General features: G+C 43.0%; 1 protein-coding gene across 6 annotated transcripts in view; it reads right to left on the reverse strand.

Annotated features, from left to right (window-relative positions):
- The window catches only part of intu (inturned planar cell polarity protein), a 49095-nt gene that overhangs the window by 19193 nt on the left and 11330 nt on the right, over positions 1-18572 (reverse strand). For all 6 annotated transcript variants that reach the window (XM_029674291.2, XM_029674292.2, XM_029674289.2 and 3 more), the window contains exon 4: positions 4102-4320. In XM_029674291.2, the coding sequence (XP_029530151.2) occupies positions 4102-4320 (219 nt within the window). The remainder of the gene's footprint in view (positions 1-4101; positions 4321-18572) is intronic.

Raw genomic sequence — 18572 nt, forward strand, 5'->3', positions numbered from 1 at the left:
AATCCGCCAAGAAATCAGAAAATAAATTGTAGACCTCCACAAGTCTGGTTCATCCTTGGGAGCAATTTCCAAATGCTTGAAGGTACCACCTTCATCTGTACAAACAATAGTACGCAAGTATAAACACCATGGGACCACGCAGCTGTCATACCGCTCAGGAAGGAGACACGTTCTGTCTCCTAGAGATGAACGTACTTTGGTGCAAAAAGTGCAAATCAATCCCAGAACAACAGCAAATGACCTTGTGAAGATTCTAGAGGAAACAGGTACAAAAGTATCAATATCCACAGTAAAACGAGTCCTATATCAACATAATCTGAAAGGCCGCTCAGCAAGGAAGAAGCCACTGCTCCAAAACCGCCATAAAAAAAGCCAGACTATGGTTTGCAACTGCACATGGGGACAAAGAGCGTAAGTTTTGGAGAAATGTCCTCTGGTCTGATGAAACAAAAATAGAACTGTTTGGCCATAATGACCATCGTTATGTTTGGAGGAAAATGGAGGCTTGCAAGCCGAAGTACAGCTGAAGAACATCCCAACCGTGAAGCACGGGGGTGGCAGCATCATGTTGTGGGGGTGCTTTGCTGTAGGAGGGACTGGTGCACTTCACGAAATAGATGGCATCATGAGAGAAAGGAAAATGATGTGGATATATTGAAGCAACATCTCAAGACATCAGTCAGGAAGTTAATGCTTGGTCGCAAATGGGTCTTCCAAATGGACAATGACCCCAAGCATACTTCCAAAGTTGTGGCAAAATGGCTTAAGGACAACAAAGTGAAGGTATTGGAGTGGCCATCACAAAGCCCTGACCTCACTCCTATAGAAAAAGTGGGCAGAACTGATAAAGTGTGTTTGAGCAAGAAGGCCTACAAACTTGATTCAGTTACACCAGCTCTGTCAGGATGAATGGGCCAAAATTCACCCAACTTACTGTGGGAATCTTGTGGAAGGCTTGACCCAAGTTATCCCAATTTAAAGGCAATGCTACCAAATACTAATTGAGTGTATGTAAACTTCTGACCCACTGGTAATGTGATGAAAGAAATAAAAGCTGAAATAAATAATTCTCTCTACTATTATTCTGACATTTCACAATCTTAAAATAAAGTGGTGATCCTAACTGACCTAAAACAGGGACTTTTTACTAGGATTAAATGTTGGGAATTGTGAAAAACTGAGTTTAAATGTATTTGGCTAAGGTGTATGTAAACTTCTGACTTCAAATGTACTATTATTACTACTACTGAAATGAACTGAACCAATCTGAATTTGAACTTGAATTTTGAGAGAGATAGAGAAAGAGAGAAGAGAGAGAGCGTCTGAAATTAAGTGTGGCTACTATACTGAAGAAAAAAAATTAATTAAATTATTGAGTTACAATTCATACAGTGCCTTGCAAAAGTATTCATCCCCCTTGGTGTTTTTCCTATTTTGTTGGATTACAACCTGTAATTTAAATGGATTTTTAATTTCGATTTCATGTACTGGACAAACACAAAATAGTAAAAATTGTGAAATTTAAAAAAAAAAAAAAGTTTCTAAAAATGATAAAAAATAAAAAGCAGAAAAGTAGTGCGTGCATATGTATTCACCCGTTTGCTATGAAGTCCATAACATAAGATCTAGTGCAATCAATTACCATCAGAAGTCACATAATTAGTTAAATAAAGTACACCTGTGTGCAATGTAAGTGTCACGTGATCTGTCACATGATCTCAGTATATATACACCTGTTCTGAAAGGCCCCACTGTCTGCAACACCACTAAGCAAGGGGCACCACCAAGCAAGCGGCACCATGAAGACCAAGGAGCTCTCCAAACAGGTCAGGGACAAAGTTGTGGAGAAGTACAGATCAGGGTTGGGGTATAAAAAATATCAGAAACTTTGAACATCCCACAGAGCACCATTAAATCCATTATTAAAAAATGGAAAGAATATGGCACCACAACAAACCTGCCAAGAGAGGGACGCCCACCAAAACTCACAGATCAGGCAAGGAGGGCATTAATCAGAGGCGCAACCAAGAGACCAGAGATAACACTGAAGGAGCTGCAAAGCTCCACAGCGGAGATTGGAATATCTTTCCAAAGGACCACTTTTTAAGCCGTACACTCCACAGAGCTGGGCTTACGGAAGAGTGGCCAGAAAAATCCCATTGCTTCAAGAAAAAAACAAGCATACACGTTTGGTGTTCGCCAAAAGGCATGTGGGAGAATCCCCAAACTGATGGAAGAACATACTCTGGTCAGATGAGACTAAAAATGAGTGTTTTGGCCATAAAGGAAAACGCTATGTCTGGCGCAAACCCAACACCTCTCATCACCCCGAGAACACGATCCCCACAGTGAAGCATGGTGGTGGCAGCATCATGCTGTGGGATGTGTTTCCATCGGCAGGGACTGGGAAACTGGAATCGAAGTAATGATGGATGGCGCTAAATACAGGTAATTTCTTGTTTCAACCTGTTTCAGTCTTCCTGAGATTTGAGACTGGGACGGCGGTTCAACTTCCAACAGGACAATGACCCTAAGCATACTACTAAAGCAACACGAGTGGCTTAAGGGGAAACATTAAAATGTATTGGAATGGCCTAGTCAAAGCCCAAACCTCAATCCAATTGAGAATCTGTGGTATGACTTAAAGATTGCTGTACAGCAGCGGAAGCCAGCCATCTTGAAGGAGCTGGAGCAGTTTTGCCTTGAAGAATGGGCAAAAGTCCCAGTGGCTAGATGTGCCAAGCATAAAGAGACATACCCCAAGAGACTTGCAGCTGTAATTGCTGATAAAGGTGTCTCTACAAAGTATTGACATTGGGGGGTGAATAGTTATGCACGCTCAAATTCAGTTTTTTTTTCTTGTTTTATTATTTTAAAATATTTTGCATCTTAAAACTGGTAGGCATGTTGTGTAAATCAAATGATACGAACCCCCCCCCCCCCCCCCAAAAAAAATCAATTTTAATTCCAGGTTTAAAGGAAACAAAATAGGAAAAATGCCAAGGGGGGTGAAAACATTCACAAGCCACTGCATGAGGAAATCAGTCAATTGAAACAAATAAATTATATGACTGATATATATGCATCTGTATTCCCAAACTGCTCGTCCACACAACAACATACACGTTGTCTGTGGATGTAAGGCCAGTTGTACGTACAGCCAAATTCTCTAAAACAACTTTGGAGTCGGCTTAACATTCAATTATTTGGCAACAGCTCTGGTGGGCATTCCTGCAGTCAGCATGCCAATTGCACGCTCCCTCAAAACTTGAGACATCAAGTTTCCCTCATTTTGTCTGTCATAGTTGAAGTGTACCTATGATGAACATTACAGGCCTCTCATCTTTTTAAGTGGGAGAACTTGCACAATTGGTGGCTGACTAAATACTTTTTTGCCCCACTGTATCTATGAGGTGTGAGCCCCCCTACAATGTAAAACACATTGAGTACTTGGAAAAGCGTCATATAATCCAATTAATATATTGCATTGAAGTCAGTGAAACTAACGTTAATCACTTCAATCCTTGTGCAATTATTGACATTTATTTATCCCATTACTAATGTAATGGTTTTGTATCGTCAGGGGAGATATTATCAAAAGGAACTAACTTTATTCTTCACACCTTTCCCATGTTTCTATTTTTCCACTGTGTATGTGTGTGTTTGTGTGTGTGTGTGTGTGTGCCTGTACATTTTGGATGTTGTTATAAAGAGGCAAAGGCCCTGGATCTGAAAGCCTACCAGAGTGGTAGTTCTGTTCTCTAAAGCTTCTGCTTTGTGTCAGAAAACACAGTGTGCCAACAAGCTTTTTAAGTGCTGCGCTAAGGAATTTCCTACATGGGTATTTTTTTATATATATTTTTTTACATTTAATGACTTAATTCAGTCAAGTACTCATTTATTGAGTGTATAAAATGAACTGCATCCATGAGGTACTTTTCACTGGGTCTGAAGAAAGCACTTAGCTAACATTGAACTACAGTTAGACGCACAATACGTTTTAAATTTCATTTCGGGTTTTGCTTCTTGGTCGAATGTGTTCGTACCAAGCAGTGCACTATATAGGGAATAGGGTGCATTTCTGAGACCTACTGAACTGACCTCTTCCAGGGGGGAGTCGGAGTCCAGTTTGAGTGACAGGTACATGACGATGTGAGGGATGTGTCCTATAGACATCTGGAGCTCCACCGTGTCCTCGCCCCACAGCAGACGCACAAGCTGGCTGACCGGGGGAGAGGGCCTGAGCCTGGGGGCAGAGGACATGTCCACACCCCCCTGCCCTGGTCCTCCTGCACTGGCTGTCACCAGGGTCAGTTTTACCTGGGCGAGAGAGAGAGAGGGCGAGAGAGAGAGAGGGAGGGCGAGAGAGAGAGTGAGAGAGAGAGAGAGGGCGAGAGAGAGAGAGAGAGAGGGCGAGAGAGAGAGAGAGAGAGAGAGAGAGGGGGAGGGCGAGAGAGAGAGAGAGGGCGAGAGAGAGAGAGAGAGAGAGAGAGAGAGAGAGAGAGAGAGAGGGCGAGAGAGTGGGGGGAATTGGAAAAGAAAGAAAGAGGCAGAAAGAATGAAAGAGAGAGAAGGGAGAGAGAGACAAAGCAAGTTAGTTATCCAAATAGATCATCATCATATTTCCACCACATTCTACATAGTTTTTCCTTTCTGAACACTTTAAAAAAGACCCGTTGTGGGTTTGGCTACAGAACATAAGCCAGCAGTGAGTTTGTACGAGTCTGAAGAATCACTGTTGGCAAGAATCAGCATGGGAACTACACTGTGATCATAATATGGTCATAAACAGCATTTTATCCTGTCCATTAGGGCTGCAGCTTAACTCATGTGCTCCCCATTTCATGGTTTGGCCTGGCACTACAGGAAAGGGTTCAGTTAAATCCCGTATACAGAGCCATCAGTGATGTGATTTACTTAGGAAAAGAGGAAGGAGCGTAAACAGAATAATGTTGATTGTCAGAGAGAGAGATTATATTCCTCCTGACCACTGAAAGTGAAGCGACATGGGTGTGTGTGAATCAGAAACAGATCCCACCACAAGGCAGGCCCCAGAACAGTGACAGAAGAACATAGAGCTGCACAACTCTCTGTAATTCTCAGAGCTCATTCCACACTGTACAACACACACACACACTTTACTAACCAACCCAGGCAGACAGGCACACAAATGGAAACACATACAGAAACAGTATGGTGGAGATTCATGCTTGACAAATTTATAGATGAATATTAATGTCTGTCATTCTCACATTTCAACACAGACCCTAAATACTATGGCCTACATACACGCAGCCTCAAACTTAAACACACTGTACAAATGCCGAAAAGAATTGTGTAGACACACACACACACACACTAGATGCACATACGCACCGGGCTGGCTCTGGGAAGTAACCTGTCACCACTTGAGAGGTCTGCTAAGGATTTCTGGTTGACTTTAATCAAGACAAATCAGGACCAGAGACCAGATGTGTGTGTGTGCGTATGCGTCTTCAACACTGACAATGGTCTGATTATCTCTCCAAGAACTGTTCACTGCCCTAATGGATTACAAATGAATGGACTGGTGTCAGAAAAATGGTAGAAAGTCCATGCTTACACCAATCCAACGTTGTTGATTTGTGTAGTTTTTCATTTTGTTAGGATCCCCCTTAGCCGACGCCAATGGCAACAGCTGGTCTTACTGAGGTCCGACATAACGGGAAAATACATTACAGACAAATACTTTACAATTTACATACATTTAAAAACATGAACATGTAGTGTGTGTGCATCTAGCAGTTACACGTACATGTCAGTACGTACACACAAAAAGTAGGCCACATTGGGGGGAAAGAGGTGTTCCTTTATTTGTTTTTTGAAACCAGGTTTGCTGTTCGCTTGCACTATATGAGATGGAAGGGAGTTCTATGCAATCATGGCTCGGTTTAATACTGTACGTTTCCTTGAATTTGCTTTAGACCTGGGGACTGTGAAACGACCCCTGGTGGCATGTCTGGTGGGGTAAGTGTGTGTGTGTTCTTGCTGTGTGTAAGTTGACTATGCAAACAATTTGGAATTTCTAACACATGATTGTTTCTTACAAAAACAAGAAGCGATGTGGTCAGTCTTTCCTCGACTCTTAGCATGCATAGCATAGTATAGCATAGTAGGTCACCCCTGTGTCTCAGCTGGTACAGGCAACTCTGGGTCTTCCTTTCCTGAGGCGGCCCTCATGAGAGCCAGTTTCATCATAGAGCTTGATGGTTTTTGCGACTGCACTTGAAGAATCTTTCAAAGTTCTTGACATTTTCCGAACTGAATGACCATGTCTTCAAGTAATGATGGACTGTTGTTTCTCTTTGCTTATTTGAGCGGTTCTTGCCATAATATGGACGTAGTCTTTTACCAAATAGGGCTATCCTTCTGTATACCACCCCTACCTTGTCACAACACAACTAATTGGCTCAAACGCATTAAGATGTAAAGAAATTCCAAAAATGAACTTAACAATACACACCTGTTAAATGAAATGCATTCCAGGTGACTACCTTGTGAGGCTAGTTGAGAGAATGCCAAGAGTGTGCAAAGCTGTCATCAAGGCAAAGGGTGGCTACTTTGAAGAATCTCAAATATAAAATAATGTAAAAAAAATGTTTTGTTACTAGATGATTCCATATGTGTTATTTCATAGTTTTGATGTCTTCACTATTTACTAGAAAATAGTAAAAATAAATAAAAACCCTTGAATAAGTAGCTGTGTCCAAACTTTTGACTGGTACTGAATTTAAATAAGGTATTTCTGTTTATTTTTTTTATTTTTAATACATTTGCAAAATGTCAAAGTCAAGGGGTCTGAATACTTTCCGATAGCACTATGCGCAACTTCATTCAATTTATCGAATCAGTTATTGTTTTCTTGCTCAAACCGTAAACAACACCTGTCAAACTCAGACATTTCTCTCAAAACACAGGGATGTCTATTTTTTTATTTAACCTTTATTTAACTAGGGAAGTCAGTTAAGAACAAGGGCTAGGCCCTTTTTTTCTTCTCAATTTCCGCCTGACTGACGTGCCCAAAGTAAACTGCATGTTGCTCAAGCCCTAAAGCCAGGATATGCATATAATTGGTACCATTGGAAAGAAAACACTTTGAAGTTTGTAGAAATGTTAAAAAATAATGTAGGAGACTATAACACAATAGATATGGTAGAAAGAAAAACCAACCAGAATTTTTATTTTGAGAGTCCATGCTCTTACAATGGAAAGTATAGGGGCATACTGAATTCTAAGCTCCCAGGATGCAATTCCTATGGCTTCCACATGCTGTCGGCAGTCTATGTTCAACGTTTCAGGCCTGTAACTTCCAAAACGAATAAGAAATATGAGTTTTAGAACAGGGACACAGTCTTGGAAATTTGTGTTTGGGTGAGCGATGAAGACACACCTGCTAAAATCGGTTTCCTATTGAACATACTTCTTTCCGTAAGAAATATTATAGTTTGATTACATTTTAGGGTATCTGAGGAGTTAATAGAAACGTAGTTTGACTTGTTGAAACAAAGTAGTAGGTTTTCGGATTCCTTTCTCTCCATATTGAACGAGTGGATTACTCAAATCGATGGCGCCAACTAAACAGACTTTTTGGGATATAAGGAAGGATTTTATCTAACAAAACAACACTACATATTATAGCTGGGACGATTTGGTTGACAAACCAGAGGAAGATTTTCAAAAAGTAAGTGAATATTTAATTGCCATTTGTGAATTTATGAAACCCGTGTTGGTGGAAAAATATTTTAATATGGGGCGCCGTCCTCGAAACAGTCGCATGGCATGTTTTCTCTGTAATGGCTACTGTAAAAAGGACAGTGCAGTTAGATTAACAAGAATTTAAGCTTTCAACCGATATAAGACACTTGCATGTCCCTAAATGTTTAATATCCATAATGTTTATGATTATTTATTTGAATTGCGCGCCCTCCAGTTTCAACGAAGTTGTCCCGCCAGCGGGACGCCGAGCCCAAACAGGATAGCAACATAGGAAAAGGCGCCAATTCTACGACGCACTGAAGATTGTTCCAGAACCGCAGACAGCGACCGTATCCAACCCTGCAGAAAGCGCATGTTATAAAATAATATTTGATTTATTAGTGTTGCACCATTATTTTTACATAATATAACCATATACAATTTCAGTATCACATTTTAGAGTGATGGACTGTACCATCCCTATGGCCTCCATAACAGAATCAGGTACGAATCAGATGTGTCTTTGTACACCATGAAGTCAAATGTCTACCGTTTGCTGATGATCTGGTGCTTCTGTCCCCAACCAAGGAGGGCCTACAGCAGCACCTAAGATCTTCTGCACAGATTCTGTCAGAACTGGGCCCTGACAGTAAATCTCAGTAAGCCAAAAATAATGGTGTTCCAAAAAAGCTCCAGTTGTCAGGACCACAAATACAAATTCCACCTAGACTCTGTTTCCCAAGAGCACTCAAAAAACTATACCCACCTCGGTCTAAACATCAGCACGACAGTTAACTTCCACAAAGCTGTGAACGATCTGAGAGGGCCTTCTACGCAATCAAAAGAAAAATAACATTTTACATCCCAATTAAGATCTGTCAAAAAATACTTGAGTCAGTTATAGAACCCATTGCTGACGTCCGGGGTCCACTTACCAACTAGGAATTCACAAAATGAGACAAACACCAAATTGAGACAGCATGAGGAAATCTGCAAAAACATCCTTGTGTACAACGTAAATAATAATGCATGCAGAGGAAAATTAGGAGGATTCCCACTAATGATCAAAATCCAGAGAAAAAGCAATTAAATTCTACAAGCATCTAAAAGGAAGCGATTCTCCAACCTTCAATAACAAAGCCATCACTTACAGAGAGATGGACCTAGAGAAGAGTCCCTTTAGCCCGCTGGTACGGGAACTCTGTTCATTAACACTAACAGACCCCACAAAGCCCCAGGACAGCAACACAATTAGAACCAACCAAATCATGAGAAAACAAAAAAGTAAACAAAAAACTTGACACATTGGAAAGAATTAACAAAACATGCTATTTGGCCCTAAACAGAGAGTACACAGTAGCAGAATACCTGATCACTGTGACTGACCCAAACGTTGAAAAGCTTTGACTATGTACAGACTCAGTGAGCATGGCCTTGCTATTGAAAGAGGCTGCCATAGGCAGATCCGGCTCTCAAGAGAAGACAGGCTATATGGCCACTGCCCACAAAACAAGGTGGAAACCGAACCGCAGTTTCCAACCACCTGCCAAATGTATGACTATAATAGACACACATATTTCCCTCAGATTACACACACTCACAAAGAATCACATTTTGATCAACTCCCATATCTATTAGGTGAAATACCACAGTGTGCCACCTCAGCAGCAAGATGGTATGACCTGTGCCACAAGAAACCAGTGGAGCACAAACACCATTTTAAATAAAACTACATTTATCTGTTTATTCATTCTCTTTCATACTTAAACTACAGATTCAGTCACCTTGACTTTTTCCACATTTTGTTATGATATAGCCTTATTCGAAAAATGTATTAAATAGTTTTTTCCCCCTCATCAATCTACAGTCGTGGCCAAAAGTTTTGAAAATGACACAAATATTAATTTTCAAAGTCAGCTGCCTCAGTTTGTATGATGGCAATTTGCATATACTCCAGAATCTTATAAAGCGTGATCAGATGAATTGCAATTAATTGCAAAGTCCCTCTTTGCCATGCAAATGAACTGAATCCCCCAAAAACATTTCCATTACATTTCAGCCCTGCCACAAAAGGACCAGCTGACATCATGTCACGCCAGGACGGCGGAGTCAATCACCACCTTCCGGAGACACCTGAAACCCCACCTCTTTAAGGAATACCTAGGATAGGATAAAGTAATCCCTCTCACCCCCCCTCCCCCTGAAAAGATTTAGATGCACTACTGTTCCACTGGAGGTCATAAGGTGAATGCACCAATTTGTAAGTCGCTCTGGATAAGAGCGTCTGCTAAATGACTTAAATGTAATGTAAATGTAATGTCAGTGATTCTCTCGTTAACACAGGTGTGAGTGTTGACGAGGACAAGGCTGGAGATCACTCGGTCATGCTGATTGAGTTTGAATACGAGACTGGAAGCTTCAAAAGGAGGGTGGTGCTTGGAATCATTGTTCTTCCTCTGTCAACCATGGTTACCTGCAAGGAAACACATGCCGTCATCATTGCTTTGCACAAAAAGGGCTTCACAGGCAAGGATATTGCTGCCAGTAAGATTGCACCTAAATCAACCATTTGTTGGATCATCAAGAACTTCAAGGACAGCGGTTCAATTGTTGTGAAGAAGGCTTCAGGGCGCCCAAGAAAGTCCAGCAAGCACCAGGACGTCTCCTAAAGTTGATTCAGCTGCGGGATCGGGCACCACCAGTACAGAGCTTTCTCAAAAATGAGAGTGGGCAGGTGTGAGTGCATCTGCACGCACAGTGAGGCGAAGACTTTTGGAAGATGGCCTGGTGTCAAGAAGGGCAGCAAAGAAGCCACTTCTCTCCAGGAAAAACATCAGGGACAGACTGATATTCTGCAAAAGGTACAGGGATTGGACTGCTGAGGACTGGGGTAATGTCCTGGGAAAAAATCTTGTCCGGAGAAGACAATGTGAGCGCTATCATCAGTCATGTGTCATGCCAACAGTAAAGCATCCTGAGACTATTCATGGGTGGGGTTGCTTCTCAGCCGAAGGGAATGGGCTCAAACACAATTTTGCCTAAGAACACAGTATATGAATAAAGAATGGTACCAACACATCCCCGAGAGCAACTTCTCCCAACCATCCAGGAATAGTTTGGTGACGAACAAGGCCTTTTCCAGCATGATGGAGCACCTTGCCATAAGGCAAAAGTGATAACTAAGTAGCTCGGGGAACAAAACATCAATATTTTGGGTCCATGGCCAGGAAACTCCCCAGACCTTAATCCCATTGAGAACTTGTGGTCAATCCTCAAGAGGCGGGTGGACAAACAAAAACCCACAAACTCTGACAAGCTCCAAGCATTGATTATGCAAAAATGGGCTGCCATCAGTCAGGATGTGGCCCAGAAATTAAATGCCAGGGCGGATTGCAGAGGTCTTGAGAAAGAAGGGTCAACACTGCAAATATTGACTCTTTGCATCAACTTCATGTAATTGTCAATAAAAGCCTGACACTTATGAAATGCTTGTAATTATACTTCAGTATTCCATAGTAACATCTGACAAAAATATCGAAAGACACTGAAGCAGCAAACTTTGTGGAAATTAATATTTGTGTCATTCTCAAAACTTTTGGCCACGACTGTACACACAATACCCCATAATAACAAAGCAAAAACAGGTTTTACATTTTTTTGCTAATTTATTTAAAATAATACGGAAAAATCAAATTCACATAAGTATTCAGACCCTTTACTCAGTACTTTGTTGAAGCACCTTTGGCAGTGATTACAGCATTGAGTCTTCTTGGGTATGATGCTTCAAGCTTGTCACATCTGTATTTGGGGAGTTTCTCCCATTCTTCTCTGCAGATCCTCTCAAGCTTTGTCAGGTTGGCTGGGAAACATTGCTGCACAGCTATTTCCAGGTCTCTCCAGAGATGTTCGATCGGGTTCAAGTCCGGGCTCTGGCTGGGCCACTGAAGGACATTCAGAGACTTGTCCCGAAGCCACTCCTGCATCATCTTGGCTGTGTGCTTAGCGTTATTGTCCTGTAGAAAGGTGAACCTTTGCCTCAGTCTGAGGTCCCGAGCACTCTGGAGCAGGTTTTCATCAAGGATATCTCTGTACTTTGCTCCATTCATCTTTGCCTCGATCCTGACTAGTCCCCCAGTCCCTGCCCCTGAAAAACACCCCCACAGCATGATGCTGCCAACATCATGCTTCACCGTAGGGATGGTGCCAGGTTTCCTAAAAGATGTAACGCTTGGCATTCAGGACAAAGAGTTTAATCTGGAGTTTCATAAGACCAGAGAATCTTGTTTCTAATGGTCTGAGAGTCTTTAGGTGCCTTTTGGCAAACTCCAAGCAGGCTGTCATGTGCCTTTTACAGAAGAGTGGCTTCCGTCTGGCCACTAACATAAAGGCCTGACTGGTGGAGTGCTGCAGAGATGGTTGTCCTTCTGGAAGGTTATCCCATCTCCACAGAGGAACTCTAGAGCTCTGTTAGAGTGACCATCGGATTCTTGGTCACCTCCCTGACCAAGGCTCTTCTCCCGCTCAGTTTGGCCGGGCGGCCAGCTCCAGGAAGAGACTTGGTGGTTCCAAACTTCTTCCAATTTAGAATTATGGAGGCCACTGTGTTCTTGAGGACCTTCAACGATGCAGCTTTTTTTTGAGCACCCTTCCCCAGATCTGGATGATCAATGGAAACAGGATGCTCCTGAGCTCAAATTTGAGTCTTATAGCAAGGGGTCTGAATACTTATGTAAATAAGGAATCTGTTTTTTAGTTTGAATACATTTGCAAAAAATTCTAAAAACCTGTTTTCACTTTGCCATTATGGGGTATCGTGTGTAGATTGATGAGGATTTGTTTTTGTTATTCAATTTTAGAATAATGTAACAAATTGTGGCAAAAGTAATGGTGTCTGAACACTTTCCGAAGGCACTGTATTTGCACATTGTTACAACACTGTACATAGCCAATAATAACACTGTACATAACATTTGAAATGTCTCTATTCTTTTGAAACTTTTGTGAGTAATGTTTACTATTCATTTCTGATTGTATATTTCCCTTGTTTATTTCCCTTTTGTTTATTGTCTATTTCACTTGCTGTGGAAATGTAAACATATGTTTCCCATGCCAATAAAGCCCTTTGAATGTAATTGAATTGATAGAGAGAGAGAGTATAGTATCATCAGTAATACTTTACTATGAGGGTAGGCAGAGGGCATGGTGGTCCAAACCTTTAAACAAACTGCTGCTACGCCCATGTAATAGCTACTGTCTACCATGCTCTACCTGGGAGGGCGGACGTTCACACACGCAAAAGTGCCAACATACATACAGCTGGCCAGCCGCGCGTGTAGCCACACTCACAGAAAAACACACATACGCACACAGAGAGAACCACCACCAAAGTTGAAGTTTCCTCGGAGTATGCCAGTTCTACAGTAGCTCCGTCCTAAGCCACGACGGACCGACGAGAGGCCTTGTTGTTTTTTCTCCTCTCATCTCTTCTCCTCTCATCTATTCTTCTCCTCTCTTCTCTACAGTGTAATTTGCTATCTGGCCGAGTCTTCTAATCAGCTGTTCTCTCAGTGACCACAGCGTAATGGTCGTTTTCCTGTGGTTATCCCAAACAACTACCTCTATCTCTGTCTCTGTCTCCCTCTCTCGTTGCAAACGCCATCACTCCCCAGACACACTGTCATTTACAAATTCCTCCTTCTCGAGGCCCTGTTTTGACCGTGTGAGGAGACGAATGAGCAAAAAGCTTGAGCAGTTTCCTGAATGGCGATCAAAGCACCCTATCTCAGAATTGGATAGTTTTCCTCATGTAAAAATGTGGAGATTGTTACCTACTATATAGGTTTTGACAGCTGATCGAAGCCAAATGGAATGGGAGAAGATTCTGTACTCAGTAGTGAGCGCCATTCCACTCAACCATTCCTCCTACAATGGATTTACAGAGACTTAAAGACATCTTTGATCAAGGGAGCAAATTAAATATGGACAAACATAAAATTCCTAAAACAGTCACACACAGAGATTATAGATACAGTGCCTTCAGCAAGTATTCACACCCCTAGACTTTTTCCACATTTTGTTGTGTTACAAGGTGGGATTAAAATTGATTTAATTGTCCTTTTTTTGTCAACAATAAACACAAAATACTCTGTAATGACAAAGTGGAAGATCATTTTCTTAAATGTTATAATTTATAAAAAATAAAACATTAACATAGCTTGATTAGATGAGTATTCAACCACCTGAGTCAATACATGCTAGCATCACCTTTGACAGTATTTACAGCTGAGTCTATCTGGGAAAGTCTTTGCAGACCTGGATTGTACAATATTGTCACATAAAAAAAAAATGTATTCTTCAAGCTCTGTCAAGTTGGTTGTTGATCATTAATAGACAGCCATTTTCAATTCTTGCCATAGATTTTCAAGCTGATTTAAGTCAAAACTGTAACTAGGCTACTCAGGTACATTCAATGTCGTCTTGGTAAGCAACTCTAGTATATATTTGGCCTTGTGTTTCAGGTTAATGTCCTGCTGAAAGGTGAATTTGTCTCCCAGTGTCTGTTGAAAAGCAGACTGAACCTGGTTTCGCCTGAGATTTTGCCTGTGCTTAGCTGTATTCCATTTCTTTTCATCCCCAAAAAACTCCCTAGTCCTTGCCGATGACAAGCATACCCATAACTTGATGCAGCCACCGCCATGCTTGAAAATATGAATAGTGGTACTCAGTGTTGTGTTGGATTTGCCCCAAACATAACACTTTTGTATTCAAAACATAAAGTGAATTTCTTTGCCACATTTTTTTGCAGGTTTACTTTAGTGCCTTATTGCAAACAGGATTCATGTTTTGGAACATTTTCTATTCTGTACATGCGTCCTTCTTTTCACTCTGTCATTTAAGTTAATATTGTGGACTGACTACAATGTTGTTGATCCATCCTCTGTATTCTCCTATCACAGCCATTAAACTGTTTTAACTTAAGGTATAGGGGGCAGCATTTTCACTTTTGGATAAATAGCGTGCCCAATTTCAACTTCCTGCTACTCATGCCAAGAATATAAGATGTGCATATTATTAGTAGATTTGGATAGAAAACACTGAAGTTTCTAAAACTGTTTGAATCATGTACTTATGTAGCAGGCAAAACCCTGAGGACTAACCGTTCAGAAGTTGTTGTTTTTTTAGGTCTCTGTCTGTTCACTGGGTTCTCATTGGGAAACGATATTTCTTAGGAACTTGTTTTCAGTTCCTACCGCTTCCACTGGATGTCACCAGTCTTTGGAATTTGGTTGAGGTTAACCATTTGTGCAATGAAGAAGTACGGCCATCTAGGAACTGCATAACACTGTTGAGAGTTGCGCAAGACTTGAAAAGTAGCTTGGTTTGTTGTCTTCCTGTATTGAACACAGATAGACCTGTCTTCAATTTGATCGATTATTAACGTTTTAAAATACCTAAAGTTGTATTACAAAAGTAGTTTGAAATGTTTTGGCAAAGTTTACAAGCAACTTTTGAAATATTTTGTAGTGACGTTGCGCAATTTAGAAGCGTTTTTTTTCTGGATCAAACGCGCCAAATAAATGGACATTTTGTATATATGGACGGAATTAATCGAACAAAAGGACCAATTATGATGTTTATGGGACATATTGGAGTGCCAACAAAAGAAGCTAGTCAAAGGTAAGGCCTGTTTTATATTTTATTTCTGCGTTTTGTGTAGCGCCTGCAGGGTTGAAATATGCTACCCTCTTTGTTTACTGTTGTGTACGAGTGTAGCTACGAGTGTAGCTTTAATTTAGTATCTTACATGTATGATTTAATGAAAGTTAGATTTTTATATAAATGTATTTGAATTTGCCGCGCTGCATTTTCCCTGGCTTTTGGCCAAGTGGGACGCAAGCGTCCCCTATACCAAAGAAGTTAGTCACCATTGGCCTCATGGTCAAATCGGTTTCCTTCCTCTCCGGCTACTGAGTTAGGAAGGACGCCTGCATCTTTGTAGTGACTGGGTGTATTGAGACATCATCTTAAAAGTGGAATTAATAACTTAACCATGCTCAAAGGGATATTCAATGTCTGCTTTTTTTTGTCATTCAAAAATCATGTTAAACACGATTATTGCACACAGAATGAGTCCATGCAACTTATGTGACTTGTTAAGCACATTTTTACTCCTGAACTTATTTAGGCTTGCCATAACAAAGGGGTTGAATACTTGACTGAATACATTTCAGCTTTAATATTGAAATAATTTGTTAACATTTCAAAAAATATAATTCAACTTTGACATTATTGGGTATTGTGTGTAGACCAGTGACACAAAATCTTGTTTTAATATATTGTGGTATCCCAGGAGGTCTACCCCGGGGGATGGTAATAGAGGGGAGGTACGTGAGGCGATGTTGGCTCCCTCTGCTGGGAATACGGGAGCTGGGCACCCCGACACGGACAGCTTTAAGTGGAGGTAATTAGAGGAAAGTGCAAACCAGCCGTGGAGGCAAATAAAAGGAGCACGGTGGCACACCGCGACAGAGAACGGGGAGAGGGACCGAGCCAAACCTAAGTGATTTTCTTTGTTATGCTTATTTTCTGTCTTAGTAAAGTTGCTTTTTGCTGACTAAAACCTCCCAGTCTCTGTGTCCATCTCTGCCCGCTCAACCCAACACCCCACAGTTTACAACATATGGTGGAGAATGCGGGTATCTCAGTAGCTTTGGGTGCCATGGGGTCGAGCGTACGGAGATTACCATGGAGGAGCTGGTGGCTCAGTTCATCCTCAGCCAGCAGAAGCAACAGGCTCTCCAGGAGCAAGCGCTGGAGGAGCAGCACCAACAAAACCGCAGACTGGTAGCGGAGGTAGCCCAGTTGAAGGTTGGGAGGGCTCAGGAGTCTGGCCTGAATCAGTTCCTGGTTCCGTTAAGGGAGGAAGATGACGTGGAGTCATATTTGTGCACCTTCGAGAGGACGGCACAGCGGGAAGGATGGCCCCAGCCCAAGTGGCCCAGCCTGTTGGCACCCTACCTCTCTGGGAAGGCCCAGAAGGCCTACTTTGATTTGAACACTGACCAGGCCGCAAATTATGAGGGACTCAAACGGGAGATATTGAGCCGTTATGGGTTCAATCTCGCACACCGTGCACAACTGGTCCACGGCTGGGCCTTTGACCCCACCCTTTCCCCCTGTGCTCAGATGAGCGACCTGGTGCGCCTGACCAATGGCTGTCTACTGACTAAAATACCGTCCCTCCAGATGCTCAACAAGCTCGTCCTGGATAAATACCTTCAGAACCTGCCATAAGAGATGACGAAGACGGTGAGCATGCAGAACCCCCAGAGCCTGGAGGAATTGCTGACCACGGTGGAAATTCACCAGAACACCCAGGACCAGCTGAGAGGCCCGAGCGGAGAGGAGACGCGGTGAGGGGGGCGGTGAGCTGGGGCACCCCCAGCTCTGGGGTAACCCGGATGGTGAGTTACGTCACCTCCTGTTGGGCGCACACAGAGACAGCCACTCCGATTGTTCCTGTACGAATCGATGGCATCGACACCAGCACTCTGCTCGACTCCGGCAGCATGGTGACCCTGGCCCACCCGCAGTGGCTCACATGAGAGGGGAAGGAGAAACCGGGGGACGAGGAGGTGACGGTGTCCTGTGTACACAGGGACATGAAGAGGTACCCAACGGTGCCAGTGAGGATAACCACCCCAAGGGGGGAGTGCCAGATGCGCATGGGAGCTGTCCCTAACCTACCTGTGTCCATTCTCCTCGGTCAAGACTGCCCTCTCTTCCAGAACCTGTGGAGGAGGGACCTGGGGAGGCGAGCACGGGTGGTGTGAAAATAGGAAAAAGGACGGTGGCCTGTGCAACCCAACCCCCGCCACGAGAGGTGTCCACTGGGGCCAAGTCGGACCCAGAGGACGGAGACGACCCCACTCCGGCAAGCGAGCCACTGTGCGACGAAGATCTCAGGCTACCCTTTATGGAGGTGGAGGCCCTAGACGGACCTCCCGACACTAGAATCCTCACGGGTCAGTTTGGGACGGCCCAGTTAGAAGACCCCAATCTCCAGAACGCTAGGGGCCAGGTGATTGCGGTGGATGGCGTACTGTTACCTGGGATAAGTGATTGGCGCTACCCCCATTTCGCAATCAAGCATAATTTATTGTATCAGGTAGTAAAGCATAATGGGGAGACAAGACTTGTTACTCATACCCAGCCAGTATGTTAGGACTGTGTTGCAGCTTGCCCTCACCCACCTGCTTGGGGCACACCTGGGGATGGAGAAAACCAGGGAGCGGATTGGGAACAAGTTCCACTGGCCCGGAGTCAAGCGCGCCGTGCAGGACTACTGCTGTAGTTGCCTGGTGTGCCAGATCACAGCTCCGAGGATGCATTATCGAAACCCTTTGGTTTCCTTTCCCATTATAGGAGTGCCATTCAAGCGGGTGGAAATGGATCTGGTGGGTCTGTTGGTGAAGACCATGAGGGGACACCAATACATCCTGGTTATCGTGGATTACGCCACGCGGTATCCTGAGGCAATCCCGCTATGCACGGCGGCAGCAAAAGGTATCGCACGGGGGCTCTTCCATTTATTTAGCCGGGTGGGTATTCCGCAGGAAATCCTGACGGACCAGGGCACCGCGTTCATGTCTCGGGTGATGAAAGATGTCTGCAATCTGTTACAAATAAAACAGGTGAGTACCAGTGTGTACCATCCAGCCCACGACAGGCTGGTGGAACGCTTCAACAAAACTCCAAAACAGATGCCTAGAAGGTCGCTGAGAGAGAAGGGAGGAACTGGGACTAGCTGCTGCCCCACCGAATGTTTTCAGTGCGCG

The sequence above is a fragment of the Oncorhynchus nerka genome, linkage group LG12 (genome assembly GCF_034236695.1).
Source record: "Oncorhynchus nerka isolate Pitt River linkage group LG12, Oner_Uvic_2.0, whole genome shotgun sequence".
In the NCBI taxonomy this organism is placed as follows: Eukaryota; Metazoa; Chordata; class Actinopteri; order Salmoniformes; family Salmonidae; genus Oncorhynchus; species Oncorhynchus nerka.